Raw genomic sequence first — 19292 nt, forward strand, 5'->3', positions numbered from 1 at the left:
AAATGCAAATGGATTAAACTCCCCAATCAAAATACATAGTTTGGCTGAATGGATTTACAAAACAGGATCCAATGGTATGTGGCTTAGAAGAGACTCACTTTAGACCTAAGGACACAGGGGCTGAAAGTGAAAGGATAGAGATGTTCCATGCAAATGGCAACCAAAGGAGAGCAGGGTGACTATACTAACATCAGAAAATCATCAGCAAAAAACTGTCTTAAGCGACAAGAAATATTATATAATGGTAAAAGGATTAATTCTTCAGGAAGATGTAACAATTATATTTATGCACCAAACAGCTGAACTCCTAAATACATGAAACAAGCATTGACAAGAGTTGAAGGGAGAAATAGCAAAACAATAGTGGGAGATTTCAATACTCTACTTTCAATTAGGGATAGAACAACCAGACAAAAGATCAATAAGGAAAGAGTATTTGCACAACACTATGGGTCAGTTGGACCTCACAGACATATAGAGAACACGCCATCCATCAACAGAATACACATTCTTCCCTAGTGCACATAGGATATTCTCTAGGACAGATGATATATTAGGCCAATAAACAAGTCTTAATAAATTTAAGAAGATAGATCAAGCATCTTTTCTAACCACAATGGAATGAAACTAAACTGGAAACTATAAATTCACAGCAATTAAACAACACACTCTTAAACAACAGATGAAAGAAGAAATCACACAGGAAATTAGAAAATTTCTTGAAATCAATGAAAATGAAGACTCAACATATCAAAACTTATAAAATGCAATAAAAGGGGGCGCCTGGGTGCCTCAATTGGTTAAGTGTCTGCCTTCAGCTCAGGTCACGATCCCAGTGTCCTGGGATGAGAGAGTCTGCTTCTCCCTCTCCCTCTGCCTGCAGCTCTCCGTGGTTGTTCTCTCTTTTTCTCTCTCATATAAAAAAAAATTTAAAAACATAAAAAAATCTTTAAAAATGCAGCAAAAGCAGTGCTAAGAGGGAAGTTTATAACTGTAAACACTTTACATTAAAAAAAGAAGAAAGATCTCAAATCAACAACCTAGCTTTATACATTGTGGAACTTCAAAAAATGGACAAACTCAAAGCTAGCAGGAGGAAGGAAATAACAAAGATTAGGGCAGAGATAAACAAAGTAGAGAATAAAAAAATCAATAGAAAAGAATCAGTGGAACTTAGAGTTGGGTTTTCTTTTCTTTTCTTTTTTTTTTTTTTTTTTAAATCAACAAAATTGACAAAACCTTAGCTAGCTTAGAAAAAAGAGAGAAGGGGAGTCTGGGTGGCTCAGTGGGTTAAAGCCTCTGCCTTCACTCAGGTCATAATCCCAGGTCATGGGATGGAGCCCCACATCGGGCTCTCTGCTCGGCAGGGAGCCTGCTTCTACCTCTCTCTCTGCCTGCCTCTCTGCCTACTTGTGATCTCTGTCAAATAAATAAATAAAATCTTAAAAAAAAAAGAAAGAAAAAAGAGAGAAGATTCAAATAACTAAAATTACAAATTTAAGAAGGGACATTACAACCCATGTCACAAAAATTAAAAAGGATTATAAGAGAATACTATTAACAATGGTATGCCAACAAATTGTATAACTTGGAATAAATTCTTAAAAACAAATGAAGAAACTAAAGTACAGAAAGATTTAGTAACATGCCAAAGATAACCGAATCATACAAAGTAGAAATTAAAACTGAGTTTGCCTAACATTAAAGTCCATGTTCTTTCTACTAAAGAAGGCTGCTTTCTCTATCTATTGGTTTCAGTGGTAGAAATGTATCAAAAATTTCCCTCTAAAGTGAGAGGAGAAAAAGAAACACTGCAATTTTTCTACTAAGTCTATGTAAACCTTTTAGGTATCAGCTTGGATTCTACCATTTCCACCTGCAAGCAACCCGTTCTTCATGCTAACTTTTAGGATGTAGAAATTTAGTATGTGAGGTGAGTACAAGTGAAAAAATCCAGCAATAGCTTTCTATTTTTCATTTCGGATCATCTCCTTTCTGGATCCTGCAGAACCCTTGGCATGTGAGGATGAAGCCCCAGGCATGCACTCCAGTATTTTATTGGTTACTGGGAAAGCAACATGGTCCCAAGAAAGCTATTAAGATTGGACAACATGAACATCATCATCATTGCCGGGGCTCATATGAAACAGTCTCCTGGAAAACATACATTTGTCTGAAACAAGACCTCCTTGAACTGAAATAAAGATAGAATTGGCAGCAGCAGCGGATAAGACAAGTTATAAATCCTGCTCTGCTGTGCATACCTTCCCTCAACTTCCATTTCCTCATCAGTAAAACCGAGAGGACCACCCCTGTTGCACTGAACTGTTTTATCTACAGAACAAGATTACGTATGAAAAGCACTTGGGGGTCAGCACGCACAGTAACTGCTCATGGGTAACATTGTCCTCATCCCCAATGCATTCAGCATGCAGCTGTATGGGCTGGCTCTCTTCACGGCACTGATATTATTTTAGACGCTAGGTTTCATCCTAATTTTACCTTCAGATCCTCTCTCCACTCATTCATTCCATAGCTTTTAGAAACTTCTGGTTGGAAAATCTGCATTTTTGCCATAGATGTAGCCAGACGAGTTAAAGATTGACGACCACTGCCTCCAAGTCCAACAAGCAGAGCATTTCCACCAGACTGCTTTAGAATTCGACATATTCGTGATAAATGTTCCAATACATACCTATGAAATACCAATACTATTATTCTTGAAAATATAAATGCAAGTGTATATTTACATGTAATTATTATTTTATATTCTTGGAAGGATAGACTGTGCTCTCCTGTATGTTATCCCAATTTTAAAGGGGTAATCACCAAAAAGTGTGGTTTTTCAAAAGAATTTAGAATTGGATCATTTGATGCAAAGGAAAACTAAGACACAAATTCAGGAAATGTAATATACAAATTATAAAAATAAGATAAAATTTTAAGTACTTATACTGGAAGCACATTCCTGCTTTTACTAAAAACATTTTTTCAGTCTTTTAATATTAGGCTTTATAGGTGAGAAACAGAAAATCAGGTCTTTACAAAATTAGAAATTTCAGTAAAGCTATCCAGACTCACTAGTAATTAAAATTGGAGTCACAGTGGGATACCATTCCACTCACGTTTAGACTGGCAATACTTATCACATTCTAAGTGTTGGCAAGGGTGAGGGACAATAGGAGCTCTTAAATAATCATTTCTGAAGACATTTCAGCCAAACTTAGGAAAGTAGAAGGTGAAGATGGTATTGTTACACACTATGACACAATAATTCCACTTTTAGGAATATAGCCCACAGAAATTCTAACACGTGTACCCAAAGAGGCATGAATATTCAAATCTTTTTTTATAATTGCAAAAACCAGAAGTCCCCTAAAAGTCTGTCTCAGAAAAACAACTACATTGTGTTAGTAGCAAAAATTCATTTTTTTGGTGACTCTCACAAACAACAGAGGATAAACTTGAAGAATACATGCAAATTAGAACCGTGCATATATATGTTTTGGAACATACATTGTAGTAAAGTCCAAAGAAGCACGCGAACTTCCTTTTACTACTGAGGATATAATGGGGATGCTGCAGTCAGAGAGGGTTGGCTAAACAAGGGGTTCAAATAAATTGCTAATATTTTATGTCTTCAGCTGAGTGATCAGTACAGGGTTATTCACTACATTTTTCTTTATATTTTTTGGCACATTTTAAATATTTCACAGAAAAATTTTACAAATAGCAATTTCCACCATCAGTACCAAATGTAGGTACCTAAAAATGACAAGATTCATTCTTGTTTTGTGAGTTTGATTATACTCATCTAAGCATTGGTCCACAACATCACTAAAATGATGAATATTTGGAATTTCAACATAAACTCTTTCGTCTCCTTCAAGGTCAGGATTCATATAATCGCCAAACATGAGATTTCTCAAGTTCTCTTCAGTTATCTATAGAATGGAAATCAATAAGTTACAAAATTTATATTTTATAAATTTAAGAAAATGTTATATAAAATTTTGGTTTGTCCATGTTATAGGATGAGTGTCAATTAAATAATTCTTTTAAACATTAAGATAGTAGACAATATATTGTAAAATTAATACCTGAAATTACATTGTATCCACCAAAAATAAAAAGAACAGAAATTTTTCTGTCCTATAAATTTCCCCTCCAGGGACTGGAAAAGTCATTCTGAGCGAGTAGTTACTAAGGGATGGTCACCGTGTTAAGCACTTTTCATTCATTATATCATTTAATCCCTATCATATATGGTTTTACTCTTTTTTAAAAGATTTTATTTATTTATTTGAGAGTGAGATAGAGAGCGACAGCGAGACCAAGTGGGAGGGTGTGGGGGGTGGAGAGAGACAAGCAAACTGCACTGAGGGCAGAGCCCAACTTGGGGCTGATCTCAGGACCAGAGATTATGACCTGACCAAAATCAAGAGTGGGCTGCTCAACTGACTGAGCCACCCAGGTGCCCCATGGTTTTATTCTTTAAATAACTTCTGCATTACCTACATAATTCCTCTGAAGACAAATCTTCTCAAAATAAATACCTATCAATGAGGAAAGTTAAGAAAAAATATGATTGTTACAAAGCAACCGTATTTTTTTTTTAAAGATAAATTGATTGTAATAATCCATGCTATTGTGCCATTTTAATTTGTTTAGAATCACTAAATATACTCACTGGGGTGTTCTCCTTCCTCAAATGTGAAAAGATACCATCAAATGATTCTTTAAAATGGTCCTTTACCACAGCTTTGATTAAATCGAACAGCCAGTATCGATCATGGTCATTTACGAGGCGGTCATAAAACACGCGGAGAACCTCATGCACGAAGAGGCGGATCATGGTGTGCTTGCTCTGCACCGCCTCCTTCTCAATCAGTAAACAGCCCTGGATGACACGAGAAAAATCCCGCAAGTTGAAAGTGTAATGAGACTTCGTGGGAGTGGGCAAAAGATTTTCCATGGATCGTTTATATATCTGAATAAGAAAAAAGCAACAAAGCAAAAATAAAATGATTATAATAAGCGAAGTCATGTAACAAACAGCATCTTCTATACAATAATTAACTTACCAGATTATATTGGTTTGGAAAATTGTATAGTACCAAGTCTAGCATGACGTTTAGCTTTTTATTTGTTTAGAAGAGACATTATGAAGTTGAGGGAACTTAAAATTACCAGATTCCATCCAAGCCCCAAAAGGGACAATGCGTTTATCTCCCAGTTATTACAGTTGAATGACCTGGGATTAAGTAATCAGCAAAAACTTTAGTAGAAAGTGAAACCAAGATAACTCATTCAGAAGCATTCCAAATGAAGGGGTGGATGAAACAATTTCCTTTTGACTACCCTTGACTTAAAACAAATCGATGTATTCTCTTCCTTCCCTTCACTCCTATTTTCTCTTTGCCGCTTCTTCATCTTAACTGGCTATCATACAGAAATAAAATGCAATTTTACTATATGCTGAATTTACCAAATAAAGTTTAATATTTAAAGGAGGGTAAATTAAATCTTTTATAATATAGCCCCCCTGCAAAAAAAAAAAAACAAAACCCAAGTGAAATTATTTTTTATTTATCTGTGTCCTATGATTCATCCCCACTCCCCCTACCCATAGCTTCCACATGGTGGGTCTCAAATACTTCAAAGAAAAAAAAAATCCTTTCCGTGTCCCATTCTGCCTGGCCAACTCCCTTCTTTTTCCAGGAGACACCCAAAATACATAAATCATATTTTATAAATAGAAGCACTTTTCTGGTATCAAAATAAGTATTATAACTTGAATGTACTATCACTTTGCTCATAGTTTCTCTATTTTAACAGCACAAATTTTTCTCTATTTTAACAGCACAAACAGAACAAGAGGGACACTTTAGACAGACACAATGCTCTTAGAAACCAATGGGATGAGTCTAGGAATTTTTGTGCTTCTTGTGGCACTGATCCCACAGTGAACCCACTTCATCAAGGGCTCCAGAAAAGCTCAGTTTAGTAACACCATCACTCACTTACCTTAGATACAGTTTTTCCTTTTACCATTAGTGATGAGGCTGGCTCTGGCATCCAAGCACTGGCAGATAACACACACTGAATAAGGCAAAGCCATTGGGCCATCTTGTGTTCTGTTCCCACCCCTCTGTTTCTAATTTCACTGCTACTCCTAAATTATTTGGTATGGCTTAAAAAAAAAGTATGTATTCATAAGCTGCAGAAGTTTGTTCGTTTCTTTCTTTCTTTCTTCCCTCCTTTCTTTCATAGACTCCACACCCAACATGGGGCTCAAGCTTATGACCCCAAGATCAAGAGTCACATATTCTACCAAGTGAGCCAGCCAGAAGACCCTTTCTCTGTCTTTTTAAAGACAAACATGAAGAATGGAAGGAGAGAGACAATTAATGAACACCAGGAGAGAAACCTAACAATTAGGAAAACCCTCGTAGTATGGCAGATACTGACTCTACATGATTTCCTTGGAACTACCCTGTGAAATAGGTGCTATCTTTCATTTTAATGGTTAAAAAACTGAGTTTCTGGAAGGTTAAATTACTTTCTCTAGGCCACATGGCTAGGAAATAGCAGTCAAGGTTCAAACCCAGTTAGAGTCTCTGATTTCAAAGCCCATGATCTTCTGTTCTCACACCTTTTTAACAACTTCTCTGACAGTGAAGACTAAAATAAATGGCTAAGGGAAAAGATTAAAAAACAAAAAAGAACCAAATGGGAAAAATGTGTAAGAGTAAAATATATATATATATATATATATATATATATTTTTTTTTTTTTTTTTTTTAATATTTTCTATCACAGTATTTGCTCACCTCCATTGTCCCACTGACAATCTGGTTCCCAATTGAGAAGTACTCTGGAGGAAATTCATGAGTCCTCAGGTAGAATGTTACAATTGACGAGAAGATTCGGACCATAGTTTCATCACTGAAGGTATTAATAGAGCAGATGTTGAAATGTCGAATAAACCGGGGAGTGACTGGATTTCTTCCACCACCTGGAGGGCCCATGGCAGCAATCAGCTGGATGTCAACCAGGGTGATCTTACTTGTGTCCTTAAGGTCATACCTTGAAAGCACATAAAAATTCCAAAGCAATTAGTTATAAGCCAATAAGATGGAATGAATTGTAGAACTGCCTAGAAACTTAATCTGATTTTAGCTTCTCTAAAAGAAAGAATCTGAGAAAATGCTTAGAGTAGAAAAATTTAAAATAAAGTTTATTTTTTTAAATTGAGGTATAATTGACATAAGATTAGTTTTGGGTGTATAACATAATGACTCGATATTTGTGTGTGAAATGATCATCACAGTAAGTCCACTTAACATCTATCACCTTACATAGTGACAAAATTTTCTTCTGATGAGAACTTTCAAAATTCAGTCTCCTAGATACTTTTGAATATGCAATATAGTATTAACTGTAATCACCATGTTGTACACTACATTGCTATGGCTTATTCGTTTTGAATTGGAAATTTGTACCTTTTGACCCCCTTCACCTATTTTACCCACCCCCCAGCCCCTGCTTCAGGCAATCACCAGTCTGGGGACAGGACGTTTTTCGGTTTTGGTAGGGATTTTTTTACGGGGTGAGGGGTGGGGAAAGGAGAGGAGAGAGAGAATCTTTTTTTTTTTTTTAAGATTTTATTTATTTGAGAGAGAGACAGTGAGAGAGAGCATGAGCGAGGAGAAGGTCAGAGGGAGAAGCAGACTCCCCATGGAGCTGGGAGCCCGATGTGGGACTCGATCCCAGGACCCCGGGATCATGACCTGAGCCGAAGGCAGTCGTCCAACCAACTGAGCCACCCAGGCGTCCCGAGAGAGAGAATCTTAAGCAGACTCCACACTAGGTGTGGGGCTCAGTCTCACAACCCGGAGATCATGACCTGACCTGAAATCAAGAGTCAGATGTTTAACTGCTTAAGCCACTCAGGTGCCCCTGGACAGAACATTTTTTAAAGTGGCACTCTTATTTCTCTTTCCAATAACACTGAGTCTGTTGCTCAAATTCTGGGCATCTAGAATGTCCCTTCCTTTTGCCTTTCCCGTTCTTTCCTACACTTCTTTCCAACTTGACTTTCTGCTTGTTCTCTTTACTCCAAATCCAGAAGCATGGATGAGAGATTATTCCTGTTTGTAGCTGATTATAGGTAGGTGGACCACATGTCCCATTTTGCCTAGGACAATTCTGACTGGACTTCTCCAGTAATTATTATTACTAATAATTACTGGAGTAATTATTAGTAATACTCCTCTTTTATGCTCATAATTGTTCTAGTTCAAAACAATCATACAGTCATACTACTTACAGCAAAGTCCTGATTTTATTTTTACATCTCAGATCTCCAGAGCACATAAAAATGTCTAAATAGTATCTATAACACTTTTGTTAAAAAGAGATCCAATGGGGCACAATGAAGCTTGAAAGAAATTTTAATGAGAAAGAAATAGATAGGGGCATCTGCCTTCAGCTCAGGTCATGATCACAGGGTGCCTGGATTGAGCCTCATGTCGAGACCCCTGCTCAGCGAGAAGTCTGCTTCTCCTTCTCCCTCTGCCTCTCTCAAATAAATAAATAAAATTTTAAAAAGAAAGTAAGAAATATATAAATGGCTCAATTTAGCTGGAACCACTAAGATCAAAAATGTGCTTATTACTGATTGGCCATTAAGTCTTTTAACACTGAAGTTCTTACAAAAAGGGGGCAGGAGACATGGGAGAAATCTATATAGTCAGTCTATACCAGTACCTCTAACAGGAAGTATGAAAATATGACCTGGTTTTTTGCAACAATCCTAATAACTTTCAGAGGGAGCTTGTTAAGTAAATTATGGCAGGATCCACACAATTAAATTATATTAGAAGCCGACAAAATAAAAAAATAAAAAGCCAATAAAATGAGATAAACAATATGGACAGGTGCTCAAAAAATTTTAAGTGCAAATAAGTCATAACATTGTGTAATAGGAGTTTACTTTTTTAAATAAAAATATGTTTGTATAGAAAAAAAAACCTTGAAAGAATAGGGAATATACTATTAACAGTAGTTATCTCCTGAAGGCAGGAGTCCCAGGTATAACAAAGTAATAACAAAAGTAATACAAAATGAAGTAATAACAAAAATGTATTTCTGAAATATGACTTAGCTTCAAAATTAGTCTACTCTTACGTTAGATTAAAAAAATCATGTATACTAGGGAGTAGAAAAGTATATTTAAGAGGAGAAAATGAAGAATTACTAAATCCTAACTAAAAGATACAATGTCTTACATGTTGGAAACTAACTACAGCATCATAACAATGGGATAGAGGGTGGGCGCCTAGGTGGCTCATTCAATTCAGCATCCACTCTTGATATTGGTTTAGGTCATGATCTCCCGGGTCATGAGATCTGGCCCTGCACTGGACTCTGCACTCAGCAGGGAATCTTGTTGAGGATTCTCTCCCTCTACTTCTCCCCCCTCACAGCACATGCATACATTCTTTCTCTAAAATAAATAAATCTTAAAAAAAATGGGAATGAAGGGAGAGGAAGAGTTATTTATGGAATTGATGCCAAAACCAAGCTATCTCAAGGGTACAGTACTCCCGAATAGTCACAGAAAATACAGAGAATTTAAAATGGCAGAAACATAGAATGCTGATTATGATTATGGTTGAAGCCTACCCACAAATTCTCAGCTCTGGGAGAATAGTACTTTGAAAGATGTAATCGGTAAGTTATTTTCAAGGATTGAAAATAATAGTTGAAAAGGAAAGAATTTATTCCATTATTGGATAAATTCATTTCTTATACTGGATTATTCATCCCAGTAATCTAACTCACAAATTCACAGGAAAGAGCGTCATAAAAAAGTACAGAAAAGTCTTCCAAAAATTTCCGTATAAGAAAATCTGAATAACCATTTTCTTCTATCAGTAACTTGAAAAAATGTATTACTTTGATGTGAGAAACCAAAATTGAAAAAGAGAACAAAAATGACTTCAGCATGGCTAATTAAAACTCCAGTTAAATAGTTACCAGTGCCCACAGTCAAAAAATTGTCGTAGTAATTCAATAGGAGGTTGAGCTCCATATTTCTCCAATGCAGGCATATTCATGTCATCTATAAAAATTACACACTTCTTTCCCATTGGTGGTCCAAAAACTCCTTTGCGTCTTTTATCCAGTCTAGCCATAATAATATTCTAAAATATAAAGAAGAAGAAGAATATTTAAAGCCATTCTAAATACCAGGGGAAGAAGAATTTACAGTCTATATAAGGAAATAATGTCAGGAAGCATTATGTGTGTGTTTACATTTACTCATTTTTAGGGTGATATCAAACCTTCTATTCAATATCAAAGAGCATTTATTGAAATCCTTTTATGCACTCAGAATTGTTATATACAGGGGTGCCTGGGTGTCTGCCTTCAGCTCATATCATGATCCCAGGGTCTGGGGATTGAACCTTAAGTTGAGCTCCCTGCTCAGCAGGGAGCCTGCTTCTCCCTCTCCCTCTGCCCCTCCCTGCACTCATGCACATGCTCTAATAAAAAAAATTCCTTAAAAAATTATTATATACATACATATTTATATTGCACACAAACACAAAATATTTTCCTCGTTGGATACCCCAACATCTCTTTAACTTTAACTTATTCAACATCTAAAAGCCCTGATCTAAATTTGTCAGATTTTGAAATTAAGGGAATTCTATAGGCTTAAAAAACCAGAAATGAGTCCCATAATTCAAGTGAGAATGGACATGAATTTAGGCATGGATGATTATGATAGTGACTAGAAAAGGTCTTGTGCAGAACGTTCAACTTGGCACAAAGAAGGGCATGAACAACCACATGATTCCTGTCACGTAAGGTCATACAACAGTCCATGGCTTGAAAGATCTTTCATGGACAGAGTCAGTAAGCAGCAAATGTCCTGAAGGATCATCCAGGAGAATCTAGAAGAACAATTCAAAGTTCTCACTCTTTTTCTACCCACCCCCCAGTCTCTTCTCCAGTTAAGAAAGCAACTGTGGCTTCTTCTTGGGCTTATAAAAAAGGATGACAAAGCTCAATAATCCAGTATTAATGCAAAAATGTTTCCTTGAATGTGGTTCCAACATTACATGCTCTTGGAAATTGTCAGTTAATTGGTATGTCTTTTATCCTTTGTTTTTTTAAATAGATATGTTTAAAATAATTTATAACTCAGGAATTTAATAAATAAAAATGGGAACATAAGATTTTTTAAATGTTCTCTTTAACTTTTGTCCTTAAAACTTTTTTTTAAAGATTTTATTTATTTATTTATTTGACGGAGAGAGACACAGCAAGAGAGGGAACACAAGCAGGGGGCAGTGGGAGAGGGAGAAGCAGACTTCCTGCTGATCAGGGAGCCTGATGTGGGGCTCGATTCCAGGACCCCAGGATCATGACCTAAGCCGAAGGCAGACATCTAACAATTGAGCCACCCAGGCCCCCTGTCCTTAAAACTTACTTATAATGCCAAAAACAAAGGTTCTGAAATTTCATTTAAATTTATAGAAGACTTACACAACTGCTTTTGTATATTTAATATAAATAAAATATAATATAAATTTGTATATTTAATATACAAATTTTAAACACTAATCAAATAAGGCAAAAAACCCAAAAAGTTAATTATGGACCCATGTTTCTGGCTTTAAACTAACCTGAACCTGGTTGGCACTGGTCCGTGCAGAGAAATTAACATAAAAAGGGAAATACCGGTCCTTTTCCAAGTGATTCATTAGTTTATCCTTCACATATACTGATTTTCCTGTACCCGTCGGACCCACGAAAAGCAATGGCCTTTATGAAAACAATGAACATATCATTAAAAAAGAGAAAAAGCCAGAATACCATTTCTACTACAGAAGGATGAAATTTGTTGAAAACTTAAGTAATGAAATCACCTTCATCTAAAGATTCACATTTTAATCTACCACTGTTATTTCATGTGAGACCAGTGAAAGTGACAATTGGCACACACTTTTGCTTCCTTTTACTGAGACTTTAGTAGTAACAAACTATTATCTGGACAGATGTAACATTTCTATACTCCAAAAACACTCTTAAATAAGTAATAACATGCTTTGCTTTACAGCAAAGAAAGCTAAAGTTTGTCTCCTCAGAAAAGTGATGTATTCACACTTTTTATTTGGAGGTAGAGGCAAGAGGGTGCAGTACAGAAGAGATAAATAAGATGACATTAAGACCAGTTTAGGCTGTTTCAGAGCGACCAAAAACTAGGTGACAGTGAAGTCTAAAGCTAATAGTTACATTATACATGTTGATAGAACTTTAGAATCTAAAATAGCATTTTAGAATGGCCTTTAGAATCATTTGTCCAGAAGCAAACTCTAAGGAATTCTCCATTCAGTGGGGCCTCAAGGCAGGGCTTCTCATTCTTGAGTGATCATAATTAATTTAAAAACGAAAAAAATCCTCTGAATTTATGTTCACAGAACTCTGGGGGAATTCCAGTTTAGAAATACTGTTTAATGATTTAAAAATGTAATACTGACCCTTTGATGGATAACTTGGCATCACCCAATACATAAAGACAAACACAAGGACTGGAGCTAAAACTGAGCACCAGAGGTCATCTAAGGGACCCAAATTATGGTAATACTAATTTTAAAAATTATAATCAAAGTACAAACATAAAATTAAAGTTCTTTTAGAACTACAGTGGCTAGGGGCGCCTGGGTGGCTCAGTGGGTTAAAGCCTCTGCCTTCAGCTCAGGTCATGATCCCAGGGTCCTGGGATCGAGCCCCGCATCAGGCTCTCTGCTCAGTAGGGAGCCTGCTTCCCTTCCTCTCTCTCTGCCTGCCTCTCTGCCTACTTGTATTCTGTCAAATAAATAAAATGTTTAAAAAAAAAAAAAAGAACTACAGTGGCCCCTGAAAGTTCACCTACATGTTTCAGTCTGATTAACAGTTGCCTTATGGAAAGTTATTTATTTTAAAAAATTTTTAAATAAAATACTATGCTGAACTGGGGGCCCAGGGACCAATAGAAGAAATTTTTAGACAGTGTTCTAAAAATTCAGAGAACCTGCGAACTTGGATGACAAAGGGTTATATACTTACTTTCACTATCCTTAACTAAAATGGAGCAATTTTGTCAATCGTACCTGTGTCTTTGTCATTAATAGAAATCACAGACATTATTCTAAATATTACAGTGGTTACAGTTATCTCAAAAATATCACTTACACTTATTATTCCTTTGAAATTACGATAGGCATCAGACCCACTGATAGATTATATTAATGTGTCAGTAAAGCAGCATATGTATTACTACCATAGCTCAAATCTGTTAATCAAGTCAAAAAATGGGCAGAAGACATGAACAGACACTTCTCCAAAGACATACAAATGGTTAACAGACACATGAAAAAATGTTCAACATCATTAGCCATCAGGGAAATTCAAATCAAAACCACACTGAGATACCTTACCTTACCCCAGTTAGAATATAGCAAAAATTGACAAGGTAAGAAACAACAATTGTTGGAGAGAATGTGGAGAAAGGGGAACCCTCTTACATTAATGGTGGAAATGCAAGTTGGTACAGCCACTTTGGAAAACTGTGGAGGTTCCTCAAAAAGTTAAAAATAGAGCTACCCTATGACCCAGAAACTGCACTACTGGGTATTTATCCCAAAGATACAGATGCAGTGAAAAGGGGCACATGCACCCTAATGTTCATAGCAGCAATATCCACGACAGCCAAACTGTGGAAAGAGCCAAGGTGCCCTTCAACAGAAAGAATGGATAAAGAAGATGTGGACCATATACACTATGGAATATTACTCAGCCATCAGAAAGGATGAATACCCAACTTTTGCATCAGCAAGGACAGAAATGGAGGAGATTATGCTGAGTGAAATAAGTGAAGCAGAGAAAGTCAATTATCATATGGTTTCACTTATTTGTAGAACATAAGGAATAGCATGGAGGACATTAGGGGAAGGAAGGGAAAAATGAAGGGAGGGGGAAACCAGAGGGGGAGATGAACCATGAGAGACTATGGGGTGGGAGGATGGCGAGCCTGGTGGTGGGTACTAAGGAGGGCACAGATTGCATGGACCACTGGGTGTTATACACAAACAATGAATCATGGAACACTACATCAAAAACCAATGATGTACCATATGGTGACTAACATAACACAATAAAAAAAAGGAAGAAAAATTTGTTTAATATTTTAATGTGTTTCAATAATATGTCCTTTCTTTTGTAACTATTTGTATGTATTCATTTAAAAGCATTATTCTAAAAAAATTTTTTAAATTTTTAAAAAGCATTATTCTGGCAAATGGCTCATGGCACAGAACCACTGCAAATTCTCAGAATTTGCAAGTCCATTCCTTGCCTTTTTCTTTTCAGTATTAGCCTCGAAATGCAAAAATGTAACAAATAAGCACTGAGTAATGTACAGAACTGCTGAATAGCTATACTGCACACAGGAAACTAATATAACACTGTATGTTAACGACACTGGATTTAAAGTGCTTTTTTTAAAAATGTAACAATAGGGATACAATAATATTCCCTCATGAGCTATTTTTCCTATGTGTGTGTGTTTTACTAAACAAGATAAAATTGTCAGAAAATTCACTAAGAAACAGGTTCTTCTTATTTCTAAGATTTATTTATTACTTATTTGACAGAATGAGAGAGCACAACCGGGGTGGGGACAGCAGAGGGAAAGGGAGAAGAGCAGGGAGGTTGATGCAGGGCTTGATCCCAGGCCCCTGGGCTCATGACCTGAGCCAAAGGCAGCTGCTTAACCGCCTGAGCCACCCAGGCACCCCAAGAAACAGGTTCTTCATAAAAAAAAAAAAAACAAATCAATCATGACATTCATGCATATTATATAAGTTTCTCTAGCTTAAATAGTATTAATGATAAATTATGCCTAATGTTTTAAAAGAAAAATAACTACAAGAATGTTATTAGGAAAGCTGGTATGACTATGTCTATAGCACATGCCAGGCTTTTGATCAGTTTCATGTCATCTTTGATGTGCTCTTCTAAGTCTGAGATTTCCACGTTCATCTTAAGTTATGAAGAACTGGCATAGGACATACCTGAGAAATGCTAAATTGGAGAATGTGGATCATAGTTGATACTCAGGAGCAATACAAAACATTTAAGGTAGAATGCTTACCTATTTACCAATAACACTGCAACTGACTTTTAGTCTGCTGTTACTAATACAATAAATATAAGACACCAAAGTTTTTGGTGTAGGCAATAGAAAATCTGGATTCTAGGTTTTCCACTAGTAACAGAGTTCACTGTTGGCATGTCAATTAGTTCCTCAGGGTTTGTTATCTGAAAACAGGTGACCTCCAAGTTTACTTCAAAAAGTCCTATGATCTGCGGCGCCTGGGTGGCTCAGTGGGTTAAAGATAGGACTCTTGATTTTGGCTCAGGTTATGATCTCAGGTTTGTGAGATCGAGCCCCACATCAGGCTCTATGCTGCCTCCTTGGGATTCTCTCTCCCTCTGCCCCTTTCTCCCACTCTCTCCCTCTCTTAAAAAAAGAAAGAAAGAAAGAAAGAAAGAAAGAAAGAAAGAAAGAAAGAAAGATAGAAAGAAAGAAAGAAAGAAAGAAAGAAAGAAAGAAAGAAAGAAAGAAATTCTATGATGCTATTAGAAAGGCACTGTTATATTTAAAATGCATGTCCATTACACAGTTTCTTACTTTGCATAGGTAATACTCAAATCCATTAGAAATGTATATCTAATCGTGTCCATTGTAGGGACTATGATATCTTGAATCTTGACAAGTTTTTCTCCTAAATTAGTACTTTTAATTAATTCATTCCAATGGAGCCAGCGTCCTCGGTTTTTCAACTACAAGAGAACATAAATTTTAAAATATAACAATGCACTTGATATCAGAAAGGCTAACATACTGATATCATATTTGCTTTTCAAAACCTTAGTTTATCATAATAATAAAATCTTGTAGTAATGATTCACCTAAAATAATGTATATAACATTTTATAGTCTTAAAGTAGATAAATAAGTACCCATGAACCCACCACCCAATTTAAGAAACAAAAAATTTTCTTTGGATTAATTTTCCCTCTGCTTCAGTGTAATGGCTGACATCAAAGAATTTTCCTATTTCCTGGCAAATTGTACATGTATATGGAATGTGTCTGGATGGTGGTAGTTTTGCATGTTTTTTTAGTAATTCATATTCTTAATTTTTTAAGTTTTAGCTTTCATTTCTGCCACATATGCACATATTTTAGAGTCAGAACTTTTAAAGAGGTTGAGAAAAACAGCAGTTTCCCACTCTCATTTTCTCTTCACCAGCCACTACATTTTTACCTCTTTAAGCTGGACATTTGGGGATTCATCCCCAACTCAAAGATATGCTTATGTTATTGCCTCCTGATTTTTTGGTTTTAGAGATGATTTTATTGACTTCCCACTGTGACTAATGAGGATGAAACTCTCTCTTTCTGGTCATATTTTTAAAATTCTGTATTAGCATGGTGTTGGGAAAGATTCCTACACTGGTAGTCAAGAGAGCTAGATTCAAGGTCCTGGTTCTGCTAACCACTTGCCTTCCTAGGCTTGCCTCTTTATCTGTAAATCCTGAGATTTAGGGTAAGTTGTACTTAAGGCTCTCTACAGATCTCATGTCTCTGTGAAGTAAAATTTGCATGAATCAAATGATTATTCAGATGCCTGCTGTTTAAAAGAATCTTTTTGTGAATTTTTTAAAGTGGAGAAAATAGATTTAATTTAAATCTATAAACTGTAAAATAGCCCTAAAGAAAGTTTATCTACACGGTCCACAAGTTAAAGTTGGAGAAACTAAAGAGAAGGACAAAAACGCCAACCACAGAGGTCAAAACATCACTAGGATGGGAACCCAGTTCTGCCTTTCGATCCAATACTTGGAGTTTTAGAACTTATCATAACAAACATTTTATATCGTACCTCATACATGTAGTCATAAACCAGACCTTTTTCATCAAACTGGCACTCCCATTTACCCACAGAGTCAGGCACTGGGTTGTATCCGTCTCTTCCCTGTATGATTGACCGTAGGAAAGTATCAAAAACGAACCGACCATTTGTATCACAACTTGCTCCAATGGACCAAATCAAAGAAAACATAAAGCTAGCCTATTGGTTAAAAAGAAAAGTTTAATTTAAACTAATTATTTAGAAGAAATTTTTAACAAATCAAAATTTAACATATTAAGGGGGCCTGGTTAACATATTTGGAAAAGGCCAGGTATGCAAGTGGAATGGAGCACAGCTAAGTCACAGAATTATTTCTCTGGCATTATCTATCTAAATGTAAAATGCCCATAGCAGGGCCCCTGGATGGCTCAGTTGGTCAGGCATCTGCCTCTTGATCTCGGCTCAGGTCTTGATCTCAGGGTTGTGAGTTCAAGCCCCATGTTGGGCTCCATGCTGGGTGTGGAGTCTACTTAAAAATAAATAAATAGGGGCGCCTGGGGGCTCAGTGGGTTAAGCCTCTGCCTTCGGATCAGGTCATGGTCTCAGGGTCCTGGGATCGAGCCCCGCATCAGGCTCTCTGCTCAGCGGGGAGCCTGTTTCTCTCTCTCCACCTGTTCCTCACTCTGCCTGCCTCTCTGCCTACTTGTGATCTCTCTCTCTCTCTCTCTCTCTGTCAAATAAATAAATAAAATCTTTTTTAATTAAATAAATAAATAAAAACATAACATGCCCGTATCAAATGATTTAGGAATTCCTCTTTAAGGAGTTTACCCTTAAATATATTCCCACCTGCCAAAATGATGTATGTACAAGAACATTCACTGCAGCACTGTCTGTGCAGCCAAAAATAAGAAGCAACTGTTTTCAACTGGGGTCTGTTTGATAAGATTACGTTGTGTATTCTGGACTACATGGCAGCTGTTTAAACGAGTAACTCAGTAAGCATATGGGTACGGAACAATCTCCAAGATATACTGCAAAAAAAGATGCAAATCAGTATGTGTAGTACGCTCATGTATAAAAATGTATTAAAGAAGAGAATGGATCCAATACCTCTAGCAGGCTACCTAAGGCACTGATAACAGTGGTTTCCTTGAGGTTGGCTATGGCATTGATATGGATAGAAAGCCTACTTTCAGCTTTTGAATTTTACTCTAGGTAAGTGCTTTATCTCATTTAAAAAGTCTTTCAAATACACACATACATGTGTGCGCGCGCGCACACACACACACACACACACACACACACACATCATCATCATCAAATATATTTTTTTTGTTTTTTTTTTCTTTTAAATAACTTCTTACCCAATGTGGGACTTGAATTCATGACCCTGAGATCAAGGGTCACATGCTCTACTGACTGAGCCTGCCAGGAGCCCCTCAAATATATTTTAAGAGAAACTTTTTAACCAGTTATCAATTTATATTAGTCTTTAAAAGTAATTCTGAACCATTTAAAAAATTAAGGGAGTTTAGGCTTACCAATAGGATGAAACTTTATATGGATAGAGATATAGACACAGATATAACATGAAGGTCATATATATAGGTCTATCTCTCTATATACAGATACAGATATAACATGAAGGTTATAAAAGTGAACTATTCCTAAAATGCTTTTATTTTACAAATAGGTAACACAGATAGGTATGGAACAATATTAAAAACTAGTTCTGTGACAGGCAGTTCCAAACTTTGGGAGAAAAGGGAAAATAAATAAACTATGCTTCAAACATGTCTGTTCAATTTCTTCTAATAACGGTGAAAAGGGAGGAGGAAAGGTGGTGATGATCAGCAGGGAACCCTGGAATGTGAGGTGTCTGAGGTAGAGGACTTTCTGTGGTGACAAGGTGAAGGGGAAGCACTGGGAGGGCACCACTATCACCACAGAGTAGAAGATAAGGTAGACTCAGTAAAGAAGATGAAGGTATTTCTGAATAAGGTGGCAAATGGGAAAGAAGCACAGACCAGGGAAGAGAACCAAATACTCTTTCCTCTGGCTCCCTTAGAGTCCTGTTCTGTGGTCTTCTCTGACCTCTAGACATTAGCTACCTGAAGCCCTGACTCCCCATCTAGCGATGTGCTCTATGAACCCTGCTGGCAATGCTCCACCCAGCTGGTTGGATGCCTGTTTCTGGTCTCTTACAGCCAGCTTTTAGCAGCCTACATCATGACTTAAACTTAAGACAAAATCAATTCACCTGAAGTTGTTAATGGATTAATATTAAGTCACCTTATTGTTTATCAAATTA

General features: G+C 36.5%; 1 protein-coding gene across 1 annotated transcript in view; it reads right to left on the reverse strand.

The window, feature by feature from the left end:
• The window catches only part of LOC111143860 (dynein axonemal heavy chain 12), a 208273-nt gene that overhangs the window by 91396 nt on the left and 97585 nt on the right, over window positions 1-19292 (reverse strand). The window contains exons 35-42 of the mRNA XM_022497828.1: window positions 17009-17197; window positions 15752-15903; window positions 11703-11841; window positions 10045-10211; window positions 6834-7089; window positions 4691-4990; window positions 3766-3944; window positions 2503-2695 (exon numbers count right to left, since the gene is read on the reverse strand). Coding sequence (XP_022353536.1) covers window positions 2503-2695; window positions 3766-3944; window positions 4691-4990; window positions 6834-7089; window positions 10045-10211; window positions 11703-11841; window positions 15752-15903; window positions 17009-17197 — 1575 coding nt within the window. The remainder of the gene's footprint in view (window positions 1-2502; window positions 2696-3765; window positions 3945-4690; window positions 4991-6833; window positions 7090-10044; window positions 10212-11702; window positions 11842-15751; window positions 15904-17008; window positions 17198-19292) is intronic.

This window comes from Enhydra lutris, unplaced genomic scaffold, assembly GCF_002288905.1.
Source record: "Enhydra lutris kenyoni isolate GAN:26980312 unplaced genomic scaffold, ASM228890v2 scaffoldscaffold10, whole genome shotgun sequence".
NCBI classification, from domain to species: domain Eukaryota; kingdom Metazoa; phylum Chordata; class Mammalia; order Carnivora; family Mustelidae; genus Enhydra; species Enhydra lutris.